The following is a 26,257-nucleotide window of genomic DNA, read 5'->3' on the forward strand; positions in this document are numbered from 1 at the left end:
ATTTTACATTATCTATAAGGATTAAAATTGCTGAATAGGTTTTGAGTTGCTTGTTTGTGTTTTATTTGAATACTAAACTCAGCACATTTCCTACTTCAAAGACTTGGTTTAGTAAAGATTCTGTAATACATATGCATGAATATTTAATTCTGGTCATATAATCGGAAGTTTAACTCTGAAAACATTTCCCAGCATGGATTAGGGGCCTAATGCTCAAACAGCAGTTATATTTTTTTTCTTCAATCGTTGGTGAGAAACAAGCAGTAGGACAATTCAGAACAATTTTGCTTACCCCGATTTTAAGCATTCAGGCCTAAGGGTGCCAGAAATGACCAGGAGTGAAAATGAAACAAATTCACTACTTCAACAAGTTAGGAACTATGAAGAGTTTGAAGGTGTCAAAAATCATATTAAATATTACAATGAAATGAAGACTTGGAGAATGTAAACTACAAACGTATTGCATGAAGGAAGTCCATTATCTGGTTCTTGAAGGTTATTACAACCAGGGGTGGTAATGGGGACAAGCTCCCACTACCTATTAAATGCTCTTAATGGTGTGCGCCTCAAGTAGCCTCTGACAACCAGGTTCAGCTCCTAGCCTTTACACGTGGCTTAGCATATAAGCCCAGCAAAGCCGAGTTACTGGTGTCTTACAACCAGTCACTTTGGGCAGATGGGGTTTGTCAGCTGTAGTTGGCAGCTCTTTTAGGAGAAGGAAAACTCTGAACTAATAACTTTGCAGCTATACTTACTCATGGGGAAGGCTTCAGGAGTAACCCTGGGGGAAAAATCCAAAGCTAGATTCCCTTAAGCAGTTCAACAATAACTGGCAATATATCAGGTCTCTCTACACCCTCCACTGCTCCAGAGGGAAAAAAAAGTTTGTCAAATCTCTTGCTATAGTACATGCTCTCTATTCCAGGCAGCATCCTGATAAATCTCATCTGCACCCTCTCCAAAGCCTCCACTTCCTTCCTATAAAGGGGCAAGCAGGACTGTATGCTATACACCAGATGTGGCCTAACACGAGTTTAATAAATTTGCAACATAACTCCCTGACCTTTGACCTCAGTGCCTTGACTAATAAAGGCAATCATGTCATATGCCTTCTTAGGCGCTCTTTCAAACTGAGTAGAAATTTTCAGGGAGCTCAGAACTTGTATCCCAAGATCCCTCTGCTCCTCAACACAGGTAAGGGTCTTGCACATGACAGTGTACTCTATTTACATTTGACCTACCAAGGTGCAACACTTCACATTTGGCTGGATTTAACACCATCTGCCACTTCTCTGCTCATATCAGCAACTGATCCATATCCACTGTATACTTTGCCTGTCTTCTACGTTACCCACAACATCACACATCTTCATATCATCAGCAAACTTACTAAATAACTCATCAACAATACATTTTCATCCAGGTCACTAACACACATCACAAGCCAAGAGGTTCCAATACGGATCCTTCCAGAATATCACTAATCACAGATCTCCAGCTAGAATAGGTCCCTTCAACCACTACCCTTGCCTTCTATAGGAAAACCAGTTCTGTATCCAGATGTCCAATTCACCATGGATCCCATATATTTTAATCTTCTGGATGAGCCTCCTATGACGGACCTCATCAAGCACCTTACTAAAATCCATGCAGACAACATGGTCACTATGGTTTTGGATAACTAATAAATTCAATTACTTGTTAGTAATCATTCTCCACCTACTTAAGACAAGATTCAATTGAATTTTTCAAAGTTTGCACTGGTTCCGACATTAACAGGGGATTTCCTTCTGAGTTTTGCATGGACAAATTCTCTTCCCTCTGTTGAAGACACTGAATTTTGCCAGATTACAGCTATTTCCAAGTCAAAACCACAAACTTAGTATAATTCAGTGGCAGAAGTCAAATTTGAAATGTATTTTATCAATTAGTGTTGTATTTTTATTTCTGATTAACTCTTTGCCTGATGGGATTGAAATCTACACTGTGGTAAAAGGCAGCTGGGTAACTCAACTGCTGCACAGGCACCAAATTGTTGATAGGTGATCACGCCCAATTAAAGTAGTTATTCATCCAGTTCATTGTCTTCCATCACTCAAATTCTGATCAATTTTGATGAAGTCAGGCTCTATGCTCCAATAGCTCTGGCTAGAGCTATGATAGAGAGACATTATTGTAATAAATTTAAGGCCTATTTACCCATTCCCTATCGTTCTCATTATTTCTTCACTCTTCCCATATACACTGCTAAGCAAAGTTTAATTTTAAACAGAAATAATGCAGTAATAATGGATGTATACATCTACAATGTAAAACTGGTTGATCAGTTGAACTACAAAGGTACAAAATCAAAGGTACACCACAAGCTACTTAGCTTCCAACTGAGAGCAGCATACTGTAATGATCATCGAAAGAGTTTACTTTAATAACCCACCTATTAGAAGACCTGGATGTATAAGGTTCAAAAGAGTCAGAGCATTTGTTCATGTAGGAAGATTCCGACTGACTGTAAATAGAAATACAGAAAACATGACAGTAAATAATACCAAGAGAATTTCAACAAGGAAATGAAGATTATATCAGGGGATAGATTAGTCATGAAATAATTTATTTTTAATTTCCTTAGTAATATATAGGCTTGAGTGCTGCATAAAAAAATATCATTTAAAAAGTCAATCTGATAATGTTCAGAAATATGGAAAATCAGTCAAAGATATCCGATTTTAGTATAAATTGGTGGAATAAAAGCACACAGTATAAAGAGTGGGAAGGATAGATAGAGACGAGATGCATAAATTTGCCAAAATATTCTTTTTAAATTTCAGCTTGAGGAATATTTTATCAAGTTAACAGTTAATGTAACATAATGTAACATAACTTTAGTGGAAATTAAGTAGAAATGACGATTTTAAAAACTGTGGGGAAAGGAGGAAAGGAGGAAAGGAAATTAAGATAGGCTTAAGAAGCTAGATATTCTCCTTCTGTTCTCTATGCTAATTATCTAATGTAGAAAATTTTGGAGTGAACTCTGAAAATTTGTTCTATTGACTAGAGTTGAAACATGCTTCAGAAGTGGAGTTCACAGTGCATAAATTTAAGTTACAACTTCTTTAGTAGATACAGAAGAGTAAAGTTTTTAAACACAACCGTCTTTGTGATCTTTGGGTCATCATTTTTTGACTTTTGCTTCAGCACAGCTTATTTTCAAAACTCACTGAGAAATCAGCCCTACAAAAGAGGACTCCAGCCTCCCATTAATATACAATGCATATCAAAGACAATTGGATAAAATGAACATGTTGCAAGCCAGATGCCTGTCACAGACATATTTGGATCTAAAGTGTATGATTACCTCTTCTGTGACAATAGTGATCATTTTCTATATTACTACTAACATAATAGAAACAAAAATATTCCAAGCTTTCAGCATGATAATTACACTGAGTTTTTAAGAGTTCAGTTTTAACATAAATCACATAGTCAGAAGGATTTACCAATTTTAACTTCCTATTGTCTGACCCAAATTGTTATCAGCCATCTTAAGTAAAATGTTTGGAATTCTCCAAGGCTGCTTCTCATTTGTATTGATAATATTATTGTTGAGATGGCTTACTTTATTGCCTGACATATTAACCATTTCACCGGTTTCAATAAATAGTTAGTGGTTGTTTCAAATTCAACATGATGCATATCAGAGTGGCTGAAGATTTGAACAGATTGGACAAAAATGAGCTACATTAATTTAACTAAAGGTGATTCAATACGATCACAGATTATTCACTGGCTTCACGAATAATCATGAGGGTATTTGAACTTCTCTGATGTCAATAGTGGCATAGATAAACTGCATTTAACAGGTTTATAATAAATATCAGAGCCATACTGAGCACATCAAGTGACATTTACACTGCAATTTTAATACTGTTTGGATAGGCAAGCTTCCTTTAAAACTGAGTTTCCATTTGATACAACCTGCATTGATGAGCCTGTCAAGACACAGGACATGTATACAAATGCAATAAACCCCAGGATTTAAACACCATGGCATGGCTGCACAATGTTAATATGCATCTGGAAAATGTTACATCATAGGTACCTTAAATATTTATTCAAACAGAAAAAAATAATGGCAGTTTTTTTACAGTCATAGAGACAGCTCTACTTGGATAGAGATGTGACCAAATATGCAGCCGTGGCTACTTGTCTTGTTTTCATTCCTCTCTTCAAATCACAAAACCAGAGACCGCAGAAAGTCTTTACTCAGACTCACCGACTGTATTACAGAAGCTGAAATGTTATACTCTCTCTGGTAATACCACAAGTGAAAAGTTTAATGCACAATGTTCACGCTGACATTGTGATGATCTACTTTTTGTCCAAGACTGGTTTTAAATTTGCAAACTTGAAAAACAGGCAAAGGAAAGAGAACAAGTAACAGGCATTGTCTGTGTAGTGACAGAATATAACATTTCAATTATCACACAAAGGTGGTGATGAGCTGTGTTAGTCCAAGTTATTTGTAAGAAATTTGGTTTGTAACATTGCTAACACTGATATTTAGATATACAAAATCAAAAAGAAAACTCCAAGAATTTGAAATAAAATGCTAGAAATACTTTGTGGAGACAAAAATGTTAAACATCCGGGACAATATCTGGAAAAAAAAAGAAATAGTGGGAGAACTTTTAACCTCAAGGATGGACAGTAAAGGAGGAGGAGCAATATCAATAAATCAAAACTAGGAGGCATAATGCTGATAGGAAAGGAGCAAGGTGGAATGAAAAGGAAGGAATTCTGGGTTTTCAGAAGAGAGGCCATCACTGAAATATTTTTGTGAGGCTGCTTGCCTCAGATGTAAGCGGAATTTTCATTTTTAGCAACTCTGCATAGTTTCCCAGGTATCAGAAAACCTTGGAGCGAACAGGTGGCAAGATTGTTGGAATATTTTGGTCACTATCCCTCAGCCAGTGACTCCATTTTCTTTTGCTGGCAATAGGCCAAACTGAAACAAGCTTTTCACAACACTGGTATTACATCTGAACTCGTGATGAACTTTGAAGCATATACAGGCAACTAAACCAAGAGTGCCTTTTGATGTCCAGTGCATCGCCTGTTTCCAACCTCTCTCAGCTTACCTGCTGCTGAGACCTTTATCCATGTCTGCAGTACCACTAGACTTGCCAACACTAATGCATTCCTGGATAGAAAATGTTCCCCTCAGCTTCCCCTTAAATAATACTTTTCACCCTTAACCTATGACCTCTAGTTTTTGTTTCATCCAATGCCAGTGGAAAGATCCTGCTGCATTTACCGCATCTATATCCCTCATAATTCTGTATAACTATCAAATCTCCCCTCATTCTCCTAAACTCCAGGGAATACAGTCCTAACCCATTCAACATTTCTCTTTAACTCAGACCCTTAGGTCCCAACGACATCCTTGTAAATTTTCTTCAGTACTCCTTCAATCTTATCGATATCGTTCCTGTAGGTAGGTGACCAGAACAGCAGACAATACTCTCCTTGCAGATCCATTCACCTTCCCTCTCTATGCTGTTTAACTGACAATGGCTTTTTAATGCCTTGGCATTAGAAACCTATTTGCTTTCAAACCTTTCCATTATTTCAGTCCCCATCCTCGAACAGCTCTATTTCCATGATCTCCGACAATTCTTCCACATATCTCCACTCCTCTATTTCTAGCCTTCTGAACATTCCCAAATTTATTTGCTCTATCATTGACATTTTTAACATGCTTTACATGCCCAGGTGACATGTTCTGGAACACATTCCTTAAATCTTTAAACCTTCTACCTGCCCCAATATCACCAGGTACTTTGGTGTCACAAAGCCTCTGAAGACACCCCATGACCTTTCATTATAATAAAGCGCATTAAACCATTTTTTCCTTCATTAGCTGATGACATAAATAATCAACAGTGAATGATGATAGCTACAAAGGAAACTGTAAGTAACAGAGTCTGCTTGGCAGTTTCTGAGAAATATGGTTCATCAAATTAGTCATTTCACTTTTCCTTTCAGACAACAGACAATAGATAATAGGTGCAGGAGTAGGCCATTCGGCCCTTCCAGCCAGCACACCATTCACTGTGATCATGGCTGATCATCCACAATCAGTACCCCGTTCCTGTTGAACTCCATTTGAGTCCAGGTAAAGGCCCCATACTTGTATCAGAAGTTATTTATTCCACTAGGGATGGGCAGGCTTGGACTGTCAAAGAGTTTGTCAAAGCAAGACCTTTTGAAAATCTTGAAGGCCAAGTTCATCTTGACAAATTTCTAGCATTCTAGGAAAAGACTATAACTTCAGAAGCTGTGAGCAAGTTCTACATTCATAGTGAGCTGATAAAATAAAAGAAGACAAAGCCCAGCAATACTTGAAGTCAGGCAAACATAAGCAAGACCACAACTGTGTTAGAAGGGCACAAACTATCTTAAGGTGTTAATTACCCACCAAGCCACCTAAACCACACATGTAAATTAAAAATGTTAATAAACTGGAAGATTTACACATAAACACCAAGCTACCTGTTTTGCTTCATTTCTGCTTCCTTTTCTTTTGCTCTTGAAGGAATTTCACTCAGATCATATGAGAATAGATGGAAAGGTGATTGAGGAAGATATGGCAACTTCTCAACCGTGGGAGAGAGAGCTAGGTTAATGTTTGTTGATGAACCTTGCGGGCTGTTTGGCAAACCCACTGGTGAATGAGGAATGACAATGGATGACGATGAAGATGTCAATGATGATAGCTGCAAAGAATGCTGGGAACCACCAGAAGAACTAGGTGACTGAGGAGGAGAGATAGCTGAAGGGCTCTTTGTATCAGAAGTCTGGAACTGGCTGGAAGATCCTCTCTCTTCGGGCACAGGAATGAAGCTTGCTACATACTTTGTACTCTGGGGGCTATTTTCTGCTTGTTCGATTGCTGTGTCTGGTTTCACCCCACTGGTGGGAGAAAGGGATGAAAGGGCAGGGAACATGGGAAGATTGGAGTAGGACCAAATAAAAGATTATTTAAAAATTGAATTATATTTAATTCCAAACATTAAGCAATCCTATGAAGCCGCAATACTTTTTAAAAGTATGATCTTCATTACTTCATAATTAATCTTATTTGATTTGTAATTTGAAACACTGTCAATATTAGTTTACTTCATACCAAAGTTAATGTTCTTTTACCATGAGAAAGCTTCAAATCTGTATACTTTGTTATTACAGAAGGCAATTGTAGTTAGAAATATCATCCAAATGCTGTTCAAGTGGTTGTAAAGTGAATCCATCTCTACTCCAGGTGGTTATAATTATTTATTACAAAACATATACTACATTCCACAGGTTAAATCTAATATGGATTGTCAAATGTAATCCTAATACCTTGCCTGACCCTGACAGGGGGGGTCTTCTTCCCCCTCATCCTCAGTGTTAGGTTCAGTAACTGGCTGCTCTTCTTCAGTGTATTCCTCCTCGCATTCCTCGTCTCTGGTTGTGCAATGAGATGAAGGAAAATGATGTAAAGGAACAGGTGAGAATGAATAAGCAAAGATTAATGAGACAGAATGAAAGCCACATGCTCACACCCACATACACATATACCCATTCAACATGTTTTAAATCATGACCCTGCATCGGTATTCCACTGCAGGATCTTGACCCAAACATCCATCAACCATTTGCCTCCACATTCCAGCAGATTCTGTCTCGTGACCCACACAGCAACGATTATAAATGGAACTCAGGCAACTCAGATGAAATAACCAGGTTTAGTGGAGAACAGTAAATAATGCAAAAGACTAATGACAGGTCTGACAGAGATCTAATAAAGAATGTCCAGTAACAGAGAAATTTGACAGACATTAGTGTACTTAGAATTAACATAAAGCAAATCTAATCTTTCTTCAGTCATTTTGATACCTAGTATTGTAAATAATAAATGACATAGAACAATTCCAAGAGAGAAAATTAGATTTGAAACCCTGAAATTGTGATCACACTGCAATTTTCCCATTTACCTTGCTTGTATTTGCTGTTTACAGTTTGTGATGTTTTCAGTTTAGTTACTTGTCTATAGATTTGCTATGTATGCCCGCACAAAAATAATCTCAGGGTTGTATGTGGTGACATATATGTATTCTGATAATAATTTTTACTTTGAACTTTGTTACAATTGTTAATTTTATCTGGGTATGTTTGATCAAACCATCAAATTTGTCATGATAAGGCAAACGGTTACATTCACAGGTTCTAATACTTCCTAAAAAATCTGATTGTGTGTGATGATCGGCACTTATTTGTAATAAAAAATGGTTATTATATCATCTGAGATCATTTACTTTTGTTATGCTGGTAGAAACATAATAGTTTAAAATTTTTTGTGATCTCTGCAATAAATACAACTTTGCTACTTTATCTAGGGATCATTGAAAGATTCAAACAGATTATGGAAAAACATATCCTGGTTTTAAAAATCTTTTCACTTGAACTCTCCTTCAGAGCATGATTCTCCTGGGTTATTCCAGCTAAAAGCACTTGCCTGCCTCATCCAAGTATTGTACATCTGAGTGGTGTCTCTTTAACCTGTGCCCACCCCAATGGCCAAATAGCAAAGACTACACATTAAAATGTAATGCAGTGACTCTAATATACCATGACTTAAGCCACAGGAACTTTCTACTAACTAGTCTTCTATTTTTTCCTCTGAGTCTTCCATTTATTCCTACATTGGAGGATCTGTCATATATCTGTGCCAGGGTCTGGGATGTTTCTGATCGCGTCCACGATATCCTGAAGTGGAAAGGAGAACAGCCAGAGGTCGTGGTACTTATTGGGACCAATGACATAGGCAGGAAAAGGGAGGAGGTCCTGAAAGCAGACTACAGGGAGTTAGGAAGGAAGTTGCGAAGCAGGTCCTCAAAGGTAGTCATCTCGGGATTACTGTCTGTGCCACGCGACAGTGACTATAGGAATAGAGTGAGGTGGAGGATAAATGCGTGGCTGAGGGATTGGAGCAGGGAGCAGGGATTTAGATTTCTGGATCATTGGTACCTCTTTTAGTGCAGGAGTGACCTGTTCAAAAAGGACAGGTTGCACTTGAATCCCAGGGGGAACAATATCCCGGCGGGGAGGTCTGCTAAGGCTGATGGGGAGAGTTTAAACTAGAATTGAAGAGACAGAGGAAGAGGTGGTTGCCTCATAAGTAGAAAAAGCTTGGAGGCAGTTCGAGAGGGAGGATAGGCAGGTGATAGAGAAGGGACATGCTCAGACCAATGGTTTAAGATGTATCTATTTTAATTCGAGGAGTATTATGAGCAAAGCAGATGAGCTTAGAGTGTGGATCAGTACTTGGAGCTATGATGTGGTGGCCATTACAAAGACTTGGATAGCTCAGGGGCAGAAATGGTTACTTTGAGTGCCAGGCTTTAGATGTTTCAGAAAGGACAGGGAGGGAGGAAAAAGAGGAGGGAGGAAAAAGAGGTGGGAGCATGGCACTGCTAATCAGAGATAGTGTCAGGGCTGCAGAAAAGGAGGAAGTCATGAAGGGATTGTCTACCGAGTCTCTGTGTGTGGAAGTTAGGAACAGGAAGGGGTCAATAACTCTTCTGGGTGTTTTTTTTATAGACCACCCAATAGTAACAGGGACATCAAGGATCAGACAGGGAGACAGATTCTGGAAAGGTATAATGGTAACAGGATTGTCATGGTGGGAGATTTTAATTTCTCAAATATCGATTGGCATGTCCCTAGAGTGAGGGGTTTAGATGGGGCGGAGTTTGTTAGGTTTGTTCAAGAAAGTTTCTTGATACAATATGTAGATAAGCCTACAAGAGGAGAGGCTGTACTTGATCTGGTATTGAGAAATGAACCTGGTCAGGTGTCGGATCTCTCAGTGGGAGAGCATTCTGGAGATAGTGATCACAATTCTATCTCCTTTAACATAGCATTGGAGAGGGATACGAACAGACAAGTTAGGAAAGCATTTAATTGGAGTAAGGGGAAATATGAGGCTATCAGGCAGGAACTTGGAAGCATAAATTGGAACAGATGTTCTCATGGAAATGTACGGAATAACTGTGGCAAATGTTCAGGGGATATTTGTGTGGAGTTCTGTACAGGTATGTTCCAATGAGACAGGGAAAGGATGATAGGGTACAGGAACAGTGGTGTACAAAGGCTGTTGTAAATCTAGTCAAGAAGAAGAGCTTATGAAAGGTTCAAGAAACTAGGTAATGATGGAGATCTAGAATATTTTAAAGCTAGCAGGAAGGAGCTTAAGAAGGAAATTAGGAGAGCCAGAAGGGGCCATGAGAAGGCCTTGCCAGATGGGATTAAGGAAAACCCCAAGGCATTCTACAAGTATATGAAGAGCAAGAGGATAAGTCATGAGAGAATAGGAGCAATCAAGTGTGACAGTGGAAATGTGTGTATGGAACCGGAAGAGATAGCAGAGGTACATAATGATTACTTTTTTCAGTATTCACTATGGAAAAGGATCTTGGTAATTGTAGGGGTGACTTACAGTAGACTGAAAAGCTTGAAAAGCATGAGCATGTAGATATTAAGAAAGAGAATGTGCTGGAGCTTTTGGAAAGCATCAAGTTGGATAAATCACTGGGACCGGACGAGATGTACCCCAGGCTACTGTGGGAAGCAAGGGAGAAGATTGCTGAGCCCTTGGTGATGATCTTTGCATCATCAATGGGGACGGGAGAGGTTCTGGAGGATTGGAGGGTTGCGGATGTTGTTCCCTTATTCAAGAAGGGGAGTAGAGATAGCCCAGAAAATTATAGACCAGTGAGTCTTACTTCAGTGGTTGGTAAGTTAACGGAGAAGATCCTGAGAGGCAGGATTTATGAACATTTGGAGAGGCATAATATGATTACTATGGCTGTGTGAAAGGCACATTGTGCCTTACGAGCCTGATAGAATTTTTTGAGGATGTGACTAAATGCATTGATGAAGGTCAAGTAGTGGATGTAGTGTATATGGATTTCAGCAAGGCATTTGACAAGGTACCCCATGCAAGGCTTATTAAGAAAGTAAAGAGGCATGGGATCCAAGGGGACATTGCTTTGTGGATCCAAAACTGGCTTGCCCATAGAAAGCAAAGAGTGGTTGTAGACGGGTCATATTCTGCATGGAGGTCGGTCACCAGCGGTGTGCCTCGGGGATCTGTTCGTGATTTTTATAAATGACCTGGATGAGGAAGTGGAGGGATGGGTTAGTAAATTTGCTGATGACACAAATTTTGGGGGTGTTGTGGATAATGTGGAGGGCTGTCAGAGGTTACAGCGGGACATTGATAGGATGCAAAACTGGGCTGAGAAGTGGCAGATGGAGTTCAACCCAGATAAGTATGAGGTGGCTCATTTTGGTAGGTCGAGTATGATGGCAGAATATAGTATTAATGGTAAGACTCTTGGCAGTGCGGAGGATCAGAGGGATCTTGGGGACATGGGACGCTTAAAGCTACTGCGCAGGTTGACTCTGTGGTTAAGATAGCATACGGTGCATTGAACTTCATCTATCGCGGGATTGAGTTTAGGAGCCGAGAGGTAATGTTGCAGCTATATAGGACCCTGGTCAGACCCCACTTGGAGTACTGTGCTCAGTTCTGGTCGCCTCACTGTAGGAAGGATGTGGAAACCATAGAAAGGGTGCAGAGGAGATTTACAAGGATGTTGCCTGGATTGGGGAGCATGCCTTATGAGAATAAACTGCGTGAACTTGGCCTTTTTTCCTTGGAGTGATGGAGGATGGGAGGTGACCTGATAGAGAGGTATAAGATGATGAAAGGCATTGATCATGTAGATAGTCAGAGGCTTTTTCCCGGGGCTGAAATGGCTTGCACAAGAGGGCACAGCTTTAAGGTGCTTGGAAGTAGGTACAGAGGAGACGTCAGGGGTAAGATTTTTTTTATGCAGAGAGTGGTGAGCACATGGAATGGGCTGTGGTGGTAGAGGCGGATACGATAGGGTCTTTTAAGAGACCCCTGGACAGGTACTTGGAGCTCAGAAAAATAAAGAGAGCTGTGGGTAATCCTAAGTAATGTCTAAGGTAAGAACATGTTCGGCACAGCTTTGTGGGCTGAAGGGCCTGTATTGTGCTGTAGATTTTCTATGTTTCTCCAAAATTTTTAGTGAAGGAGACTATCGAGTAGATATTGGTTTGGAAAATTAAGTAACTGCATCTTAAACAAAATGTGAGAAAAGCAGCAAGGTGATGTTTGTTTTAGGCAGCTGTGTTGAATGACTCATGATCTAGTTTGGTTATCTTTGAAAACATACCAGGTTAATGCATTGATGTGGAAGACAAGAAATAATGATAGTTGACAGGTGAAAACTTAGTGCTCATAATTTTTAGATTATCTTAATGAGCCATAGGAAGAAGAGGGACTTATTCAATAAGTTTTAAACAAACAAACTCAAGAAAAATTCAAATGCTTCTTCAACCTGATAGCATGAATATCGATTTCTCTAACTTCGGGTATTGTTTCTACCCCCTCCCTTCTCTTTTTTCCATTCTCCATTCTGGCTTCCCTCTCACCACTTATCTTCTCCTTCCCTGCCCATCACCTCCCTTTGGTACTCCTCCTGCTTCCCTTTTTCCCATGGTCCACTCTCCTCTCCTATCAGATTCTTCTTTTTCCCTTTACACTGTCTAGCCATCTTCCCAGCTTCTCACTTCAACCCCTCCACCACCCACCTACCTACCTTCCACCTCACCTGGCTTTACCTATCACCTGTCAGCTTGTACTCCTTTCCCTCCCACCTTCTTCCCCTTTACTTTTAAGTCCTGATGAAGGATCTTGGCCAGAAACATCGACTGCTTATTCCTCTCTATAGATGTCACCTGACCTGCTCAGCGTGTGTGTATTGCTCTGGATGTCCAGCATCTGCAGAATTATCAAATGTTTGTCATATTATTCAAAGTTATGTCATGAACTTGCATATTTCTAAGCATTGACATTTTCTTGTTTGCAACTAGCCAGTGCGTATGAGGAATACTTGATCCTGATAGTATTCCAAGTCCAATTATATGCTTGCTAATGAAACCACTATTTTTGGTGACTAGCAAAGATCACAATATCCAGGGGTATTTCTTAATTATTAAAATGACACAACACAGAAAACAAAAGAAGGAGCTAAGCAAAATGTGCGGGTCTGGCTGAGTCCAATGCTTTAGCATCATAGACCTCTAGTGTTTATAAATTTACATACATGCCATATGTGGAATTTGCTATTTGTAAAATAAAAACTGTGTGTGCTTTTGTGTGTGTGTGTGTGTGTGTGTGTGGGGCGGAGGGGGTGGGGGGTGGAAGAGAGCTGGTGGTCTACAGTGCCTTGCAGCTTGATGGTAGCCTGAACCCGTTGATGCTTCACTGATTTAAAAAAAAAATCCAGTTCAAAATATAACCCGCTATGTAGGTTTCTACCATGACACTGAAAACAGATTCAGGTTAAAGAACAAAGTGCTAAAATAAACTGCACAAATGTTTGTTAGGCTTGCTCGAATGAGAGCACAACTTGTGCAGGTGCAAATGCTGAACTGCCACCAGTGCACATGCCACGATGTACTGGGGCCACTTGAGGAAATGTGAATGCACAGCACATGTGAGATGGTTGAATTTTCTAGTCTCAAGTATCTAGTTACACTCATACTTCTGCACAGCTCTTTATAAAAAAAAAGTGTTGCAGCTGCAAAAAGATTTTTATTATATGACTTACTTCTATGAACATACTGGGCTGCCCCTAAAGTGCTGGCAATTTGAAAAGCAGATGGATATTCAACTTAACATAAACACAAGAGTTCCCGCAAATGCTGGAAATCCTGAGCAACACACACAAAGTTCAAGTTCAGTTTAGTGTAATTCAACCGTACACATGTATACTGCCAAATGAAACAATGTTCCTCTGGACCAAAGTGCACAACACAGTACAAATAACTCACTCACATAACACAAAGTCGTATTACTACTAGTAATTCAATAAATAATAACATGCAATTACGGCACAGGTTAAAAAGTAAACAGTATAATGCTACTGGCACTTCATGCATGATGAGACCTGAGTGGTGACAGAGGGTTCAGCAACCTTACGGGCTGGAAGAAGTAGTTGCTTCCCAACCTAACAGTCCTCATCCTAAAGCATTAGAGCAGGACACAGATAGGATGCAGAACTAGGCTGAGAAGTGGCAGGTGGAATTCAACCCAGATAAATGTGAAGTGGTTCATTTTGGTAGGTCAAATTTGAAGGTAGAATATAGTATTAAAAGTAAGACTCTCGGCAGTGTGGAGAATCAGAGAGATCTTGGGACCTGTGCCCATAGGACACTTAAAGCAGCTGCACAGGTTGACAGTGTTGTTAAGAAGTCGTACTGTGTGTTGGCATTCTTAAACCGTGGGATTGAGTTCAAGAGCCGCGAGGTAATGTTATAGCTATACACGACTTTGGTCAGATCCCGCTTGGAGTACTGTGTTCTGTTCTGGTCACCTCAGTACAGGAAGGGTGTCAATACTATAGAAAGAGTGCAGAGGAGATTTAAAAGGATATTGTCTGAATTGGAGAGTACGCCTTATGAGAATAGGTTGAGTGAACTAGGCCTTTTCTCCTTGGAGCGACAGAGGATGAGAAGTGACCTGACAGAGGTGTAGAAGATGATGAGAGGCACTGATCGTGTGGATAGCCAGGGGCTTTTTCCCAGGGATGAAATGGCTAACACAAGGGTACATAGTTTTAAGGTGCTTGGAATTAGGTACAGAGGTGATGTCAGTGGTATGTTTCTCACACAGAGTGGTGGGTGAATGGAATGCACTGCTGGTGAAGGTGGTAGAGGTGGATACAATAGGGTCTCTTAAGAGACTCTTAGATAGGTACACGGAGCTTAGGAAAATAGCAGGCTATGCGGTAAGGTAATCCTAGGCAGTTTCTAGAGAAGGTTACATGGTCAACACCACATTGTGGGCTGAAGAGCCAATACTGTGCTATAGATTTCTATCTTCTATAAAGTTATGGTACATCCTGCCTGATGGCATGGGGGTCAAAGGGATTGGAAGGGAAAATGCTGGAGGAACTCAACAGGTCAGGCACCCACCTATGGAAATGAATAAACAGCCAACGTTTCAGGCTGAGACCCTTTATCAGGACTGGAGAGGAAGGGGGAAGATCCCAGAATAAGAAGGTGAGCAAAGGGGAAGGAGGACAAACTAGAAAGTGATGGGCAAACGCAGTTGGGTGGGAGAGGAGGGAAGTGAGAAGCTGGGAGGTGATACGTGGAAAAGGCAGAGGGCTGGAGAAGGAGGAATCTGACAGAGGAGGAGAGTGGGTCATGGGAGAAAGGGAGGAGGAGTGACACCAAGGGGAGGTGATAGACAGATGAGAAGAGGTAAGAGGCGAGAGTGCAGAAATGTAGAAGAGAGATATTCCCCCTCCTCCAACCCTCTTCTTTGTTCTCCTCCAACACCTAGCTGGCTTCACCTATCACTTTCTAGCTTGTCCTCCTTCCCCTCCCTCCACCTTCTTATTCTGGCATCCTCCCTCTTCTTCCCAGTCCTGATGAAGGGTCTTGGCCTGAAATGTCGACTGTTTCCGTAGATGCTGCCTGAGCTGCTGATGTCCTCCAGCATTGTGTGTGTGTGTTGCTCTGGATTGTCAGCTTGGTTCCATTATTAGGTCTGTGTGCAATGTTTTCCCACTGCTGTTAACTATTGGCACGACTAATACGGTAGTCAAGAAAAAGTGAAAAGGCGTTATTGAAAGAGCCTCTGTGAGAAACTTGCTAAAATAATATATATTTTATATTATTTTTCATCAAGTGAAGGAATTAATACCCTGTGGTTTACTGTACAATTATGAATGATTGATTGTAATCATATAATTGAACAAATTTTATTATTATTTTCCCGATTCGAGGTTTGTCAAAGAAGAAATCTGTTGTGACAAGTGTTGTGAAGCAATAACTACGCACACATATAAGGCTTCTATGGCAACTTATGAACTAATACAACAATACAACTAGTATAACCGAACTAATATCCAGCGGACAGTGGAGTGAGAGGATAGCACAGTGATAGGGCTTTGGCTCAATGGGCTTAGGTGGTAATGGGAGGAGGCAAGGTAGGTTTACCGGTGTTAATTGTGGAAAGGAAGTATGTGTGTGAGGCCGGTGTTCTGTGCTCGGTGTCAGATGTGGAAAGTCCTGGACTCTCCCAGCATCCTGGATGGCCATATCTGCACCCAGTGTGTCGAGCTGCAGCTCCTAAGGGACCGTGTTAGGGAACTGGAGTTGCAGCTCGATGACGTTCATCTGGTCAGGGAGAGCCAGGAGCTGATAGAAAGGAGTTATAGGTAGGTGGTCACACTGGGGCCACGGGAGACAGACAAGTGGATAACAGTCAGGAGAGGGAAGGGGAAGTGTCAGGTACTAGAGAGTACTGCTGTGGCTGTCTCTCTGAACAATAAGTACTCCTGTTTGACGACTGCTGGGGGGACAGCCTACCTGGGGGAAGCAACAGTGGCCATGCCTCTGGCACAGAGTCCAGCCCTGTGGCTCAGAAGGGTAGGGAAAGGAAGAGAAAGGCAGTAATGATAGCGGACTCTATAGTTAGGGGGTCGGACAGGCGATTCTGTGGATGAAGGAAAGAAACTCGGATAGTAGTTTGCCTCCCAGGTGCCACGGTCTGGGATGTTCAGATCGCGTCCACGATATCCAGCAGTGGAAGGGAGAACAGTCAGAGGTCGTGGTACATATTGGATCTAATGACGTAAGTAGGAAGGAAGTTGAGAAGCAGGACCGCAAAGGTAGCAATCTCGGGATAACTGCCTGTGCCACGTGACAGTGAGTATAGGAATAGAATGAGGTGGAGGATAAATGCGTCGCTGAGGGATTGGAGCAGGGAGCAGGGATTCAGACTTCTGGATCTTTGGGACCGCTTTTGGGGCAGGTGTGACCTGTACAAAAAGGATGGGTTGCACTTGAATCCCAGGGGGAACAATATCCTGATGGGGAGGTTTGCTAAGGCTACTGGGAAGAACTTAAACTAGAATTATTGGAGGGGTGGGAACCGAACTGAAGAGACTGGGGAAGAGGCGGTTGGCTCACAAATAGAGAAATCTTGGAGACAGTGTGTGAGGGAGGATAGGCAGGTGATAGAGAAGCGACGCGTTCAGACCAATGGTTTGAGATGTGTCTATTTTAACGCAAGGAGTATTGTTAAAAAAGCGGATGAGCTTAGAGCGTGGATCAGTACTTGGAGCTATGATGTGGTGGCCATTAGAGACTTGGATGGCTCAGGGACAGGAATGGTTACTTCGAGTGCTGGGTTTTAGATGTTTCAGAAAGGACAGGGAGGGAGGCAAAAAAGGTGGGGGCGTGGCACTGTTGATCAGAGATAGTGTCACGGCCACAGAAAAGGTGGACGTCATGGAGGCATTGTCTACGGAGTCTCTGTGGGTGGAGGCTAGGAACAGGAAGGAGTCAATAACCTTACTGGGTATTTTTTACAGGCCGCCCAATAGCAACAGGGATATCGAGGAGCAGATAGGGAAACAGATCCTGGAAAGATGTAATAATAATAGAGTTGTCATGGTGGGAGATTTTAATTTCCCAAATATCAATTGGCATCTCCTTAGTGCCAATAGGTTTAGATGGGGTGGAGTTTGTTAGGTGTGTTCAGGAAGGTTTCTTGACACAATATGTAAATAAGCCTACAAGAGAAGAGATTGTACTTGATCTGGTATTGAGAAATGAACCTGGTCAGGTGTCAGATCTCTCAGTGAAAGAGCACTTTGGAGATAGTGATCATAATTCTATCTCCTTTACAATAGCATTGAGAAGAGCTAGGAACAGACAAGTTAGAAAAGCACTTAATTGGAGTAAGGGGAATTATGAGGCTATCAGGCAGGAACTTGGAAGCTTAAATTGGGAACAGATGTTCTCAGGGAAAGGTACAGAAGAAATGTGGCAAATGTTCAGGGGATATTTGTGTGGAGTTCTGCATAGGTATGTTGCAGTGAGACAGAGAAGTTATGGTAAGGTACAGGAACCGTGGTGTACAAAGGCTGTAGTAAATCTAGTCAAGAAGAAAAGCTTACAAAAGGTTCAGAGAGCTCGGTAATGTTAGCGATCTAGAAGATTATAAGGCTAACAGGAAGGAGTTTAAAAAGGAAACTAGGAGAGCCAGAAGGGGCCATGAGAAGGCCTTGACGGGCAGGATTAAGGAAAACTCCAAGGCATTCTACAAGTATGTGAAGAGCAAGAGGATAAGATGTGAAAGCATAGGACCCATCAAGTGCGAAAGTGGGAAAGTGTGTATGGAACTGGAGGAAATAGCAGAGGTACTTAATGAATACTATTCACTATGCAAAAGGATCTTGGTGACTGTAGTGATGACTTGCAGCGGACTGAAATGCTTGAGCATATAGATATTAAGAAAGAGGATGTGCTGGAGCTTTTGGAAAGCATCAAGTTGGAGAAGTCGCCGGGACCGGATGAGATGTACCCCAGCTACTGCGGGAGGCAATTGCTGAGCCTCTGGTGATAATCTTTGCATCATCAATGGGGACGGGATAGGTTCCGATGGATTGGCGGGTTGTGGATGTTGTTCCTTTATTCAAGAAAAGGAGCAGAGATAGCCCATAAAATTATAGACCAGTGAGTCTTACTTCAGCGGTTGGTAAGTTGATGGAGAAAATCCTGAGAGGCAGGATTTATGAACATTTGGAGAGGCATAATATGATAAGGAATAGTCAGCATGGCTTTGTCAAAGGCAGGTTGTGCCTTATGAGCCTGATTGAATTTTTTAAGGATGTGACTAAACACATTGATGAAGGAAGAGCAGTGGATGTAGTGTATATTGATTTCATCAAGACATTTGATGAGGTACCCCATGTAAGGCTTATTGAGAAAGTAAGGAGGCATGGGATCCAAGGGGACTTTGCTTTGTGGATCCAGAACTGACTTGCCCACAGAAGGCAGAGTGGTTGTAGACGGGTCATATTCTGCATGGAGGTCAGTGACCAGTGGTATGCCTCAGGGATCTATTCTGGGACCCTTACTCTTCGTGGTTTTTATAAATTACCTGGATGTGGAAGTGGAGGGATGGGTTAGTAAGTTTGCTGATGACACAAAGGTTGGGGGTGTTGTGGATAGTGTAGCGGGCTGTCAGAGTTTGCAGCGGGACATTGATAGGATGCAAAACTGAGCTGAGAAGTGGCAGATGGAGTTCAACCCAGATAGGTTTGAAGTGGTTCATTTTGGTAGGTCAAATATGATGGCAGAAAATAGTTATAATGGTAAGACTCTTGGCAGTGTGGAAGATCAGAGGGATCTTGGGGTCCGATTCCATAGGACGCTCAAAGCAGCTGTGCAAGTTGACTCTGTGGTTAAGAAGGCATACAGTGTATTGGCCTTCATCAATTGTGGAATTGAATTTAGGAGCCGAGAGGTAATAATGTTGCAGCTATATAGGACCCTGGTCAGACCCCACTTGGAGTACTGCGCTCAGTTTTGGTTGCCTCACTACAGGAAGGATGTGGAAACCACAGAAAGGGTGTAGAGGAAATTTACAAGGATGTTGCCTGGATTAGGGAGCATGCCTTATGAAAACAGGTTGAGTGAACTCGGCCTTTTCTCCTTGGAGTGACGGAGGATGAAAGGTGACTTGATAGAGATGTACAAGATGATGAGAGGCATTGATCGTGTGGATAGTCAGAGGCTTTTTCCAGGGCTGAAATGGCTGCCACAAGAGGACATGGGTTTAAGGTGCTTGGGAGTAGGTACAGAGGAGATGTCAGGGATAAGTGTTGTTTTTTTTTGTTTTTTTTTTATACACAGAGAGTGGTGAGTGTGTGGAATGAGCTGCCGGCAACAGTGGTGGAGGTGGATAGGATAGGGTCTTTTAAGAGATATTTGGATTTGTGCATGGAGTTTAGAAAAACAGAGGGCTATGGGGAAGCCTAGTAATTTCTAAGGTAGGGAAATTTTCGGCACAACTTTGTAGACTGAAGCCCCTGTATTGTGCTGTAGGTTTTCCACGTTTCATTTTCTCTGATACATTCTTCTATCCTTCTCTTTTAATCATTCTGGTATTCTTCCAACAGTAATCAGCAAACTCCAAAACATAAATCAAGCAAAAAAAAAGGTATGAATGCTTAAAGAAAGGGCATTAAGCAAGCTATTTAGCCAATGGATCAGTGCAGGCCAACTTTAGCTCATCATCCTGAAAGTCTGAATTGCTGGGACACACTGGATTTTCAGAAGTGGAATTGCAGAGCTTGGGACAGACATTGAATAATGGTAAACTTTTTCTTTTATTAATTTATTTTAACTGTTGTCAGCTCCTGGGCAGAGAAAAATTTCTTAAAATTTTCGGCCAAGGAATTCTAGGCTAAATTTAAACAAGTCCAAAGGATGGATTTCTGCAGAGGACATTGGACAATACATTATTCTTGTATGAAGCACAATGACACAGCTACTAGAGTTACTGCCTCTCAGATCTCCACTGACCTGGGTTCGATCCTCACCCTGGGTGCTGTCTGACACATTCTCCCTGTGCTTCCTTTGGCTGGTCGTGCCTCCTCTCGTGTCCCACTGGGATGTGAGCTGGCAGTTTAATTGATATTGTAGTGTGTGTGCACAGATTGTGAGTGTGTGTTTGGGGTGGAGTTTAGAATCTAGAGACAGTTGATGGCAATGTGGGGAGAGTAAAATAGAATTAATGCAAATGATGCTTGAGGGGTTTGTTTCCTTGGTATATGACTCTGTTTCCAGATGGTCCAGTTCCAAAGGACCATTAGAACACAAGGATCTGATTGTATATGTGTACAGATCTTTGAATGTAGAAGAACATGATGAGGCAGTCATTGATTAAACATGTGGGAAGTTACATTAAACACATAGCAAACATTAGTTTTGCAACAAATGGTGTATAATGTCCAAGTCTCGTTTCCAAATTTTTGGAAAGATCAGGAGATCCAAAAAAAGTTGCAAAAGAGAATTGCTGGAACGAGTGCACAGGACTGAGAGATTACAGCTTGCACATCAGGCAGGGGAAAGTGCATTTCTCCTTGGAGTATAGGTTGACCAGACTGGCTGCTTTAAACAGGGTAAATAGAGGGAAGCTGTTTTTCTTCAGAAGATGAAAACTAAAAACAAAGAGGTTACTGGAGATCTGAAACAGAAACATAATTTGCTGAAAGTACTTAGCACATCGGGTATCTTTTGGGAAATGAGAACAGAGTTAAAATTTCAGGTTGAAGCGCCTTTGTCAGAACTGGGAAAACAGCTTAAAATGAACTTGTTTTCTTTCTTTTCCAGTTCTAATAAATGGTCTTTTGACCTGAAATGCTAACTGTTTCTCTTTCTATCGATGCTGCTTGATCTCCTGAGCGCTTCCAGTATTTTTGGGTTTTATTTCCACTAGCAAAGTTTTAAAATTTGGGGCAAAATACCAAAAAAATGATGCGCAGGTTTAAAAATATCTAGTAACTAGAAGATGGAAAGTGTTGTCTGTGGAAAGGAAATCATTTAGCGCCATCAGAAGAGGACTGGATAGGATGATGTACCTCTGACTGGTAGAGATGTATGATGGTCAGGCCCTCAAGTCTTCTGTCACTAAAGAATCAATAATCCCCATAAACACCTGAAGGTATGGTTCTCACTGAGTACTGTCATTTTATAGGCTTCCAACAGACTAGGATGAACAAGCAGCAAATGCTGTACTTTTGCATTTCAAGCAAAGTTCATTTTCAATTCCCATGAGTGACGCTGATCTCCTCCACATTATAATTATTAGTGAGGAAGCTGTGGCATAGTCTTAAATGTATTTTCATTTTCAGATTTCTGTTCAGTATTTTCTATTTTCCTATTCGTTTCGTTACTTGAATTAATCATGGAAAAATACAAAAGCAATCAGTCACCTCACTAAATTGAATTGACCAATATCTGTGCTTCCACACATTATAAAGCCCCAGAATGTCAAGCAGAATAATTTTCTCTCAGAAAACGATATAAGGCACAGGTAATAAAACTTATCTGGTCCTGAATTGCAAAGAGATAATTACAAGCTCCGTCAATGGAATTGATTTTGAAAAAAGCACTTCAGGAAGACTGCTCCTCTTCTCTCTATTGTTTTGTGCTAGAAGCATAGAACCGAGAACATTAGCAAGCTTAAGTTTTGGTCATGTAGCAGAACAAGAGTCTAGAGTTAGAGGATTGCACTTGCTGCTGTTTTGTTTTACAGGACTAGGAAGGATTATGTAGAGGGGGAGTGGAAAATCATGGATGGATTTGAAGGATAGGATGAGTGTTTTATAACAAAGTGTTTGACTAGGCAAGTGTGAAAACATTTGATGTTAGGCAAGCAGTTTCACAACTGCATGCATTAAAATGGCTGGTGCATGGCAGACAGGCAAAACGGCGTTGTTAGCGTGCATGTGGAAATGGGTGCTGTGCTGAGACATGACTTTGCCAAATGGCGACACATGGATGAGAAATACGAAAAAGCCAAGGACAGAACCTTGGGGTACCCATGGGTTAATGAAAAATTATTCTGAGTGGGACTCTAAAAATAGATGAGCAGGGAAGAAATGAATCAGGTTAAAGTCGTACCACCCCACAGGATAAAAGTAAAGGGAGAATGATATGGCAAAATTCATCACAGAATGGTTGAAAAGACTGAGAAGAAGGCATAAGTGGGAGGTGCGGGTACTACTGTAACATTTAACAGGAGTTTGGATAAATACATGGATTACAAATATCTGGAGGGTTAATATCAGGGTGCATGTAGATGGCACTAGGCAGAACTGTGGGTAATTGTCTCAGATATTGCTCTTGCAATCACAGGAGTCTGTTGGAAATTGATAATGTAAGATAACACAGGCCTATTTCCTTTGTTTGGTAGTGAGACAGGTGACATGGGAGCTGCGTGGCCTTGGATGTAGTGAAGACTAGGCCTCAAGCTGCGAGCTTGCCTGCTGCTGCAGTCCAGGTAAAGAGAAGCCAGAGATGGGGTAGTGTGGCATCCGTGCTTGGTTGGGGGCTGGCCTCTCCCATTGGTGCTGGCCTCCCATGTTTGATTGGTGGAATGACCAGCTGGATTGCATTCATCTCCATACTGCTGGGAGACTGTACCATCAATCTGCAGGACACGTCACTCAGGGTCTTGGGCTAAATGTTTTTTCGGAGTGACTATGTTATCTTTGGCTCACTATTTTGAAAGTGCACTTTGACCCCACAGGAAAGCTGATTCCTCTGGCTGTATCTACATATGGCTGAATGATAATTAAACTTGATTTGATTTGATTTAAGATCAGTTCAGCATGAACTAGTTGGATCAAAGTGCCTGTTTCAGTCCCATAGTAGTCTAACTCTAAGAAGCAGATAAATTTAGTATCAATCATTCAGAGTACCGCGAGAGAATCAGATTACCGTTACTTTGGTATTACGACAGGGGTGGGATCCTTTTGCAGGTGTTCCAGATGAGATAGATATGAGTTTGGGATGTAACAAAACATTCAGAGAAATTTGGGAGAAGAAGGAGGATGCAAGATGAGGCAATACTTGTAAGTTCAAATGGGGTGAGGGTTCTCTCAGCAGATGAAAGGAGGGTTGAAGGACAGGTGGGCAGAGCATCTCAGGAGAAAACATGTTGCAAGGAAGGGGGTGGTGAATTCATGGAAAATGTGAGAAACAGTTACCATTATATTCATGGTGCCACTAACAATAAAGTAATATATTTATAACAAAGCAACATTTGTTTCTGTGGGAGAAAAATCAAAAATGAAGGATTAAGTCCTGTAGAGTGAAGAATGCCGTGGCTTAATACAATGGAATGGAAATAATTAATTCAAGACAAAAATCCAGTGATAACATACTTACTATTTTCAAAGCTTGAAATATCACAAGAGGAAAGTATTGAATAGAAATAGGGAGCCATTGCATCAGAACCCTGAAAAGACTGACAGTCTATAGACATAACTAAGAATGGAGGGAGATGGGGCAAAGACAATGTCTAATGCTCAATAACATTGCGGGAAAGCTTAAAGTAGCAATATTAGTTATGATAAACAAAGAAAGAGGGGAAGGGGCAGCACCCTGGGGAGAGCGAGGGAAGTGCAGCAAAAGGGAGGAAAAGGAAAGCAAATGGAAAAAGCAGCGAATGCACAGGCCCGAGAGGGGAGCCGGCAGGCAAGGCATAGGAAGCTGGAGGGTGAAGGAAATGAGAGGAAATTGGGCAAGGGAGAGAAAAGTAGTGGGTGAAGGAAAAAGAGGGAAACATGAAGGAGGAGAAGAAACAGTGAAGAGAAAGAAAGCGGGCATAATGTACGTAAGGAAGATGTTTTTTTTTTCTCCCTCTGTTGAAATGTGTCACTGCTTCTGTCCAAACCATATTAAAAAAGATCAAGATGTATGAGAAATACCATTCCACTCTTATTAGCTCATCCAGCCAGCATAGCAATAAACCCATTTCACAGTATTCACACATTATTGCTTTAGTCCTTTATGCTGAAAAACCTTCTAACATTTACTCTTTACAGTTTAAACCAATGTACACTTGCCCTGATGTTGAGGACTAAGGACAGTTGGGGCATCAAAAGCGTGAAAGCATAGGTCTCAGCTGAGAGGCAGGACAGTAAGTAATTAATTTCTCTATCGCATGGCCGGAGAAGGTGGTAGAATCAAATATAATTTCTATGTTTAAGAGACATTTAATTAAGGCATTTGGATAATAAGGAATAGAAGAATAGGGATCTAACACAGGCAAGTGTACTTTGATGGGCTAAAAGTCAGCAGGGATATAGTAGGCCAGAAGTTCCAATTGTGGGTACAATTCTTTGACCCTAAATAATAGTTTTTTTTAAAACACTTCCTGCTCAAACCTGCACACTGTTTTGTTATCACTTTTCCTGGACTTCTGGCATATCTTTAGCTCTGGAGATCAGCCCTGAGATTCTTCAGAGCACTACTACCAAGAATTGAATGTCTCCTTTGTGTCTGACAACATGCAATTTTGTAATCAAGTGGGCATCTAATCAGAAGATACAAGTATTAAAACAGCAACCTCAGACTTGTACTCTCCTGTTTTGGTTATATGCTTCAGCATTCCATTTGCATTGCTGACTGCTGCTCTGTGCTGTTTGCCAAACTTACTAATAACTTACTTAGTTCAATATGCAAGCTTAACGTTAATATCTTCTTCTGCTAATCCCTTCATTAAAGCACACATCTTTCACCGAGCTTTGAAAAAGTTATTCTGATATAATACTTCTTGGCTCTCCCCTGGGATTTTATGCAAAAAAAACCTTAATGTACATTAACTATGTTTACTTTAAAACACAACAGTTGATATATTTTGCAGTTTTATTCAAATTGATTTTGAAAGCTTCTTGGCGGCCCCCATAGAATTTAATCATACACAGGTTCTATCCTGCTTCTTCCTTGGGCAGACTTGCTTGATGAATTAATTTTTAAACAAGGGGTAGAAATTTGCCCGTGATCACATGTACTAAATACTACACAGTTTGCTACACGTTAAACATGGCATTCAGAGTACTGTAGATTGGAAGCCGCACCATTTCTTTTTGTTTATGCCACTGAGGTCAACTTTCTGCTCTGATGTTAGAACATAGAACAGTGCAGACAAGGAACAGGTCCTTTGCCCACAATGTCTGTGCCAATTGTGATGACAATTTAAAATGTACATCTGCCTGCATGTGGTCTATATCCCTGCTAAGTTTCTTTTTTGGTCTAACTGCCTCTTAAACATTCAGTGGAATACATCACTGGAGATGTTAATGGAAGTAGGGACCTAAAATGAGGTTGGTTTGATAATGTGTTGCTGAAGAGCATAGATTTAGTGTCATATAAAGAACTTTTGTGAAGTTGAGAATGTTCTAACTTTATTGAAAACCTGCAATTCAACAAGCTGCCCCAGGGGGGAAAAATTGCATGACCTGCTCTATCCTGAAAGTCAAATTGGTAATCATGGATTAAACTAACAAATTTAAAAGATGGTAATTTTTAAAAGTTTCCATAAGTAAGCAAAAATTCCATTGTTATTGAGTAAACAAATATAATCCTCTTGGATACGGGCTGAACCAAGCTAAAACTTGGATAGCTTGCACAAATCAGACTGGAATGATGGCATGCAAAATTATTAAGGTCATTGGTCTGTTGCAATCACAGATTCTTAAGATGACAAATATTTGTAATATGGACAACATGGAAACAAAATGTGAAA

At 40.9% G+C, this 26,257-nt stretch overlaps 1 protein-coding gene across 5 annotated transcripts in view; it reads right to left on the bottom strand.

The window, feature by feature from the left end:
* The window catches only part of fhod3b (formin homology 2 domain containing 3b), a 591,169-nt gene that overhangs the window by 135,255 nt on the left and 429,657 nt on the right, over positions 1 to 26,257 (bottom strand). For 2 of the 5 annotated variants that reach the window (XM_063069713.1, XM_063069711.1), the window contains 3 exons: positions 7,399 to 7,503; positions 6,550 to 6,969; positions 2,435 to 2,506 (listed from right to left, as the gene is read on the bottom strand). The exons of 2 other annotated variants lie outside the window; for them this stretch is intronic. In XM_063069713.1, coding sequence (XP_062925783.1) covers positions 2,435 to 2,506; positions 6,550 to 6,969; positions 7,399 to 7,503 — 597 coding nt within the window. The remainder of the gene's footprint in view (positions 1 to 2,434; positions 2,507 to 6,549; positions 6,970 to 7,398; positions 7,504 to 26,257) is intronic. One more of the 5 variants, XM_063069712.1, reaches the window with a different exon arrangement.

Source organism: Mobula hypostoma, chromosome 17, assembly GCF_963921235.1.
Source record: "Mobula hypostoma chromosome 17, sMobHyp1.1, whole genome shotgun sequence".
NCBI classification, from domain to species: domain Eukaryota; kingdom Metazoa; phylum Chordata; class Chondrichthyes; order Myliobatiformes; family Myliobatidae; genus Mobula; species Mobula hypostoma.